General features: G+C 51.1%; 2 protein-coding genes across 2 annotated transcripts in view; one reads left to right on the top strand and one right to left on the bottom strand.

Annotated features, from left to right (window-relative positions):
- The window catches only part of EPUS_01544 (uncharacterized protein), a gene marked incomplete at both ends in the record, with an annotated part of 5,521 nt that extends 826 nt beyond the window's left edge, over positions 1 to 4,695 (bottom strand). Inside the window, 6 exons of the mRNA XM_007788682.1 lie at positions 1 to 120; positions 174 to 1,857; positions 1,904 to 2,074; positions 3,275 to 3,711; positions 3,764 to 4,508; positions 4,581 to 4,695. The exon at positions 1 to 120 is cut by the window's left edge and continues 826 nt beyond it. Of these exons, the coding sequence (XP_007786872.1) occupies positions 1 to 120; positions 174 to 1,857; positions 1,904 to 2,074; positions 3,275 to 3,711; positions 3,764 to 4,508; positions 4,581 to 4,695 (3,272 nt within the window). The remainder of the gene's footprint in view (positions 121 to 173; positions 1,858 to 1,903; positions 2,075 to 3,274; positions 3,712 to 3,763; positions 4,509 to 4,580) is intronic.
- Positions 4,696 to 5,444: 749 nt separating this feature from the next.
- On the top strand, positions 5,445 to 5,780 carry EPUS_01543 (uncharacterized protein; the record flags this gene model as incomplete). Its single annotated transcript, XM_007788681.1, has 1 exon — positions 5,445 to 5,780. The coding sequence occupies one exon, from the start codon at positions 5,445 to 5,447 to the stop codon at positions 5,778 to 5,780; it is 336 nt and encodes a 111-aa protein (XP_007786871.1).
- Between the last annotated feature and the right edge of the window lie 1,773 nt (positions 5,781 to 7,553).

The following is a 7,553-nucleotide window of genomic DNA, read 5'->3' as shown; positions in this document are numbered from 1 at the left end:
TTGCCGTTGCTTTTGGGAGTTGAGGGACGGCGGATTGGGTTGAGCGACGACAGTGGGGTGTGACGACGATGAAGATCGAATGGAGAAGCTAGGTCGCCGTTATCGAGCCTGTAGTGGTGACTAGACAATTCGGTCAGTATGCTGGTGAGCAAGTCCCAGGGCGGACACCTTACTGATGGTTGCGCGGCTTCTTCCCCATCCTGCTAGGCCCATCATTCTCGCTGGCTGCCTTCCCCTCTTCCTCCTTGACCTTTCTCGCTCGCTTGCCGAGGCCTGAACTACTTCGAGATATCTTCATCAGATTGTCCTCATTGAGCAGGCGTGCACCATTGTCATCCCTTTTGAACGGACTCGCTGCCAAGCCAGGAGGTCCATGAGCTGGACTTGCACTCGCAGCCCCAACCCCTCCTCCCAGACCAGAGAAGATTCGTCCATGCTCCGACTTGATGCCTATCTCGGGCCCGATGGACTGAGCCTGCGCGCCCTGCACTGCTTGTGGTAATGGTGAATAGCGACCTCCTTTTTTACTCTCAGCTGCCAGGCCAAGCAAAGCTCTGTGCTGAGATAATTCGTCGCTTCCCTTGCGACTCTGCTCATCTGGGTGGCCTGACGCAGATGGTCCACTCTGGGAGGTATGTGAACCAGCAAACGGTGAAAATAGTCGAGTCCTGCCCTTTTCCAGTCTGTCACCAAAGATTGAACGCTCTCCGTGGGACTGAGAAGAATCCTGTTGACTCATGGAAACTGAAGCAGGCCGCTGACTTTCTGACGATTGAGACGGGGGAGCAGGTACCAGTCCATTCAATGAGCCTCCAGGAGGCCTGTACTGATTTGGGCCTGCCGAGGGCCGACGTACCTCAGGAGACGTCGAATTCGAGGGTGGTGCTTCCCAAGCAGGCGCAGAAGGTTGCTGGTCCCCACCTTTGAGAGCAAGAGACTGCTGCTGCATGGACGAATTAAATGTTGGTGGTCGGATGTCGTATTGCGATGCAGCGTTTGACGATGGTGCCTGCTGTCCGTTTTGTGCCTCCTTCTTCTCATCTGCGGCTCGATTGACACCCAATGAAGGCGGGGAAGAGCTGTTGAAGCTTGTTGAAGCTTGAGCGTTGGAATGCTCGGGCCATGCAGGACGACCTGGTTGCGGAGGATTGGCTGGCTGTAACCTCGGCCCAGTGAAAGTGCCTTGAACTTGTGGCTGTGGTTGACTACTTGGTCTTTGTAATATGCCAGATATACTTGTTCTTCGCGTATGGCTGAAGGAGTCCTCTGTACGTCTGGTCGGCTCTTGGCTTGGGGCCTGTTGAGTGGATTCTCCAAATCGTGGAAAGGCTGCTCGCGATGACATCCTAGCAGGGTCTTCAAAGGGCCTGGAACCTTGCATTATGCTTCCGGATCCGGACCTGTACGGTCGCGTACCGATGAGATTTGAGATACCCATCCTGTCCGGCGTCTGCGATCGCGGTTTGTAGGAATAATCTCCAGGGCTAGGTTTGGCAGAGTGTTGCGGCGGTGACATTTCCGAGGGGGGCGGATTTGGAGGCTTAGGACGGTAGGAGGAAGATGTCGTAGAGCTTGCTCCCAAGTTGAGATCACGAGATGGCCGTTCGGATTCAGAGCCCAACATAGACGATATCGACATGCTGCTGCTTGGTCGGTGTTGTGGTGGTGGAGGAGGAGGAGGAGGAGGAGGAGGTGCCGGTGCTTGATGCTCTCGGCTAACATTTGGAGAATTTCCATTCGGGATGGAGGGTTGTTGCGAGAAGCGAGAATAATATGGGTGCGGAGAAGGAGGAAGCATCTGCCGCTGGCCGTTTGTCTGCGCGACGGCAGACTGAGCATGAGGACTTGTGAAGAAACCTGCTGTCTCTCAGTATGGCAAATACTTTACGGACGAAGCGCGTACCACTCTGTTGTCCCGGAGGGCTCCTATCACCAACAGCTCGTCTGGGCGACTGACTTATAGGTTGCGCCATGTGATTGTGAGGAGGTGCAGGGGTCGGGTATGAGTAGCTGGGGTTGGTGTGACCCTGACCCGAGACAAAGTGGTAGAATGAGCGACCTAGATGGTCTGCCGCTTGGGATGGGTATTAGTCATGACTCAGACGAAGCTCGCAATCTCAGTCCGTGAGAAGAGAAAGGGTAAATAGCCAGAGATGGGGAGGGGAGGGGATGGGGTGGAATGGGATGGGATGGGATGCGACAAGATGGCATGACATGTTCTGACTAGAAATGCAGCACTGGCAGCTCAGCTTTGCGACCTGGGCTGCTATTTCCACGAGGTGGAGCTTGACGCCTTCGGTACAAGCGCCCTCGGTAAAAGCGCCTTGGCCTCCCGGGGCTGGCCCCCATGTCCCCCAAGCCGCAGATCACATCCCCTTATCCTTCAAAATGCCATGATGATCTCAGACCTCAAAGCACCCATGGTCAACAAGCCACAGTATAGGCGCGGCAGAATGCACCGCTTTCTGAGACACAGCACAGGCGGAAGTGTGGCGGTGGAAGTCGACTCATGCCGCAGGTCATGATTGGAAGAGACATGCAGGAAGAAGGAGAAAGGATTGTTACCTGTGTCTGGCATGTAGTCCAAATTCCATGCTGAATGGACCATTGCAACAAAATGGATGGCCCGATGGCAGGATGGGGGCAGCCGCAGAGTTTTCTGCTGTTGTCTTCAGGACGTCACGGTTGTGCTGCGTTTCGCAGGTTCGAATGTCACCTATGGCCTGTGAATAGCTGTCGCTTGCAGCTCCCAGAGGACCAACGGAGGTTTTCTGATTTAGTATGCCATCATGGGTGGCAGTTTTCAGGAACAGCGAATTGAAGTTCCTGATGACAACACCCTGCGATCCACGGTTCTCTTTGGCAAGGCATTTGAGGTCTGATCTGGATAGGTAGTGGACGGACATCACAATGAACAGCTTTGGGAAAATTGTGGGCTGGGCTGGTTTTGGACAGCCATTCGTCCCCTCTTCCTAACCAAGTGGATATCCATTCGAGCATGCAAAGTGATTCTTAGTCGCTGCATGGTCCCGAAGCATATTCGCCCAATAAGAGCACTAATTTAACCTTTCTTCTGCGGACTACCCTTGTAGCGTTGTCACTACAAAGAGGCAAATACCAGGGTTGATAGCTGAGATTGTGGGCATTGAACAATTCTATTCGTAGATGATAAACAGAACCAATGACAATCCTCAAAATAACTATCAGATCTTTGTACAGTAGTTCCTGCCATGGCTTACTTGCCAGTCACACAACCATACCTCAAACGCCATACCAATGAAGCCCGCAATGCATATGCCTCCAGAATCACTGACAGTGGTTGCTCCTAGAGAAAACTCCCTATCGGCTTCCGGGACACGATCCGATATCTCGGCGAAGGTATTCACGTAAACCAAGCCTCCCAGTAATCCCTCCCAAAACATGATGACAAAGATGACATACACGTTGGGTATAAAGTCAAAAAGCGCATGCGCAGAAAGTACAACAAGATTGATGACCTGTAAAAAGGAGGGTAGGTACAAATCGTGTATGCGGAAGAGCGCTATGGACGACCGCGAAATGAATACGCCCATCTGATAGATGAAATTATACATCGGATAAAAAGCTCTATAATGCTTGAAGGGCGTCTGGCGTAATGGGTAGAGTAGTGTTGGTGCCACGCCTTGGTTTATGGTGTACTCGGCAATGTATACAAGCAGGAGTGGAAGCATACTGTTGGATAGGTCAGCGATGTCGAGACGGGTAGCAGACATGTTTTACTAACAAAGGGAAGAATAGACTGCTGGATCGTTTCAAGTTGGCTTTGAAGAGATCCCAGGCTGAACCAGATGCTGCTTTCACTGGTTTTGGACGCACAATCTTGGAGGGATCTGATGGCGCCCCCAGCAGACCCTCGTCCTCACGGGTTTCGATATTTAAATCGTCTTCTTCAGCTTCTGCATCAGGTAATGATGACTCAATCGGCAATGAATCTTTTCTTGTCATAGGACCCTTCCTGAGAGGTTCTCGAGGGAGAATGATGAAGAAACTCATCATCATCACCGCCGGCAGACATGCAGATGCCAGAAGAGTTGCTTTCACACTGATGCCCAGCGTTGTCGTAGCCAAAGCATACGCTCCTGCCCCTATCAAGCCTGCACCACCAGTGCCACTTCCCCATGCTGCAAGACTGAGTGGCCCATAGAAATGGGTCAAACCCAGGAAGCTCAATTCACCTCCTCCGCTGCTAAGGGAAGCAAGTATCACCCCTGCCATCTTGGTGCTGATACTTCCGCCATCGAGATAGCTAGGCGTCAGGGCGATAAGGAGCATGCCACATGCCGAGAGGGAGACGAAGACGATGATTCGGACGTGGTACGGAATTGCGTGGATGAAGTATGGCGCACAAAGCTTGGTCAGGAAGGAAGGAATGACATCTGCGAGCAAGACAACGCCTTTCGGAACATTGGGTCCAACGAGATCAAGGGCGGCGGAGAGAATGATCACATAGAGAACGTTATTGATCAGACCTGTTGGCTGCCGTCAGTTGTGGATCTCATCTAAGCGAGTGCATTCCCGGGTCTGCCCGATTCAGTACTCACCAAAGAGCCAGAAGGCGATACAGATTCTGACCGGAGCGCCTCGGAATACTTGTCGTGTTCGTTCCTGGAACATTCCCCAAGACGCCGCTGGTGATCCTGGAAGTGGTAGCGGCATGAGTCCACGGATTAGCGACACCTTGAAGTGGACATCAGGCTTGATAACCTCGACTTCATGTCCAGGTAATGCGCAACGTAGCTAATTCTTGGATTTCGCAAGAAATCAGTCGGCTGAGGAATGATGTACTGTTGACTGATCTCTATGGGAGAGTTGAGTACCTAGCAATCGACACCATCAGCCAAATGCGGGGACCGGAGGGCCAAATTAATCCTCCGCAAATTCAACGTCGATCGACCTGAATGAATATTGCGACAAAGGGGCTCAAGGCCAATGTGCTTCTCGAATTGCAAAATCTAGTTTGGAGGATCTCCAACCCTCGGTTTTTCCTGCGCATTATTCAAGATGATCTTAGAAGTCATGGGGAAGGATGGCGGCCGGATGACTGCCGGATGACTGCCTCGTGGCTTCCTGCGAACAGATGACCCTCCAAGCGGTGCCACTTCTCTCTAGCGAGATAGACATTGGCTATCATTGGACCGACGAATAGCAACAAATGGCGACAAGTTCTGTTGACAGAGCTCCTGACTACGATCAACTCGAGACGGCGTGGAAACGCCCCGGGAACGTGATGCCGCCGCCCTCTTTACACTTCCTGCTTCATGTGGAGTGCGACATGGATACCTTTCAGCACACAGAGCCGAATTCCAAAATCGAGAAATCGACGGTGCTGTTCAGAGGGGGTCGATTCGAAGGGCCTCAAGGAGAGACCCTGGCTGGTGGTGGGGGTATTTTCACCATTGGCACCAATGCGATCGAGCATCCAGTCTAGTGTATACGAAGATTGGGAGATTGCCCGTGACCACCAGAATCAGCCAATACCTTACCCGAAGATCAAATACCACGTGCAGACTCATGACAAAGCCATCATATATCTGGGGACCACGGGCACAGAGTCACAAAGGAGAGATATCTGGGGACGTCTGGCAACAAGTGAAGACAAGCCTACCTCGTACGAGCTTTGCCTGCAGGTCACCGCAAAGACGGATTATCCCGCTTACTCGTGGCTCAATCAGGTCGTCATGGTCGCGAGAGCGATGATGACTGAAGATATGCTCGTTTACGATGCATATCAGCTCGAGTAGCTGTGGCAATCTGGGCTGTGTGAGAGCAGGAGGATAATCACTGGAGGAGAATTGCTCTTCATCACACCTCAGGATCCATAGCAATAGCATTCCTATCAAGCATTACTGGTGAATAGTCCCAAGCTGCTCCTTCACTGGGCTGAACGCTCTCTTCTACAATCTTGTTGGGCAATCGTTGTACGCTCAAGGCAGCGATTATGTATTGAACTACCAACAATACTGCCTGAGGAACCTTACGCCATCTTCGCCATCACCCTGCGAAGGCCTACACGTCTTTGCCATGACAATCTTCAACCAAAATAACATCATATTCCAGTTTGGCCCAGAGACATCATCAGCGGCTCCTCATGTCCCAGGTATATCCCATAATGTTATTTAAGTCACGATCTATAATCCGCTCAAAGCAATTCCGGGTATACTATCGCCTCATCTCCTACTCCCTCTCTCCACATTCTCTTGCTCTTTTCAAGCAGTTCTTTCCTTGTAGAACGTTGGTCTTTTTGTCGCCGCATGCTTCTTCATGCTTTTTAACCCGGTCATACTACAATATTAGGCCGGTCTCACTCGGCCTCCACAATAGCCTTGTTCCCAATTCATTGTTGAAGTGCGATTATGCTGTCACATCGAAGCGGTGAAAGAAAAATTCACCAAGACGCACTGCAAGTGGGCAAGAGGAGGCTCTGTATCATGTATATTCCTGTCACTAACATAGCTACTATCCACAGGGTTTTTTCTGGGGTCCCACGTGCTTTGGAATCTTTTGTGTTTCGTTCTTCGACGTCCAGCCATTACTCCATGATGGCTTCTTTCTCGTTTGCTAGGGCGTCTGCCGAGCCATATCAGGAGCCTCCAGCTACATAGCACCGTCGCAGGAAAATGGCGAGTCCTAAGGCGCTCGTGGCTAGAAATTTCATCGAAATACTAGCCGTTCCAAGACAGCTCGAAGGAGATACATCATCTTTGCCAAATGCGTCACCTTATGCGGGACGTCCGACGGAGCTTGATGGCGTTCTGAACATCAACAACGGAACTCAGCCACGCATTCAACATTTCACTCTTCCGACATCCCACCCTGATCTCCCTACCTACTAGAAACAGAGAAAGCTCGAATGCGTAAGTTTGCCGACAACCAGTATGGCATCTGATGATGTGCTCGTGCTTGCAAACCGCTTCTAGCCGAAAAGTCGTTTAGCGCCAGCGGTCCACCCTGTGAATCACCTTCTTAGTACGGTAATTATTTTGAGATAGGCGTGCCGAGGTCTCAAGGCAAAAATATAGTGCTTCATTCGCATGGAAAGCACTATACCTCAAGTTAGCCTTAGAGCGAAAATGTTTGGCCACGTTACCAAAATGGTGAGTTAATGATTATGACTCCGACCATCATTTCGGATATGAGAGAGCTCTTCGAGAATGACCGAACGAATGAGAGAGACTTGCACTGCAAAGGCGGCGACAAATAGAGTCATCCGGCTTCGAGCTAAGTACTATCTGGTAGATAGATATTGCGCCTTTATGTTATATATCTAGTGGATTGGAGGTATCAAGCTTGTGGGTACTGAGGTACTGCGAACTCAGTACGTGGTCAGCTGTTATTACCATGCTAAGTTTCACGCTTGGGCACTGTCCGAAGCTTGGCGCAGAAATTTATGGCAGTTCTCAGATTCGTGCTATCTACACAGCCATTTAGTAGGGGATAGGGCGCCCATTTCGCTCATTTAGGGCAGCTACTCTATCTGGCATTGTTGAGATAGCCCTATTAATCTCATCCAGAGT

This window comes from Endocarpon pusillum, assembly GCF_000464535.1.
Source record: "Endocarpon pusillum Z07020 unplaced genomic scaffold C721943, whole genome shotgun sequence".
Taxonomy (NCBI): Eukaryota; Fungi; Ascomycota; class Eurotiomycetes; order Verrucariales; family Verrucariaceae; genus Endocarpon; species Endocarpon pusillum.
The sequence above is the reverse complement of the archived record's forward strand: the minus strand, read 5'-3'. Positions and strand labels throughout refer to the sequence as shown.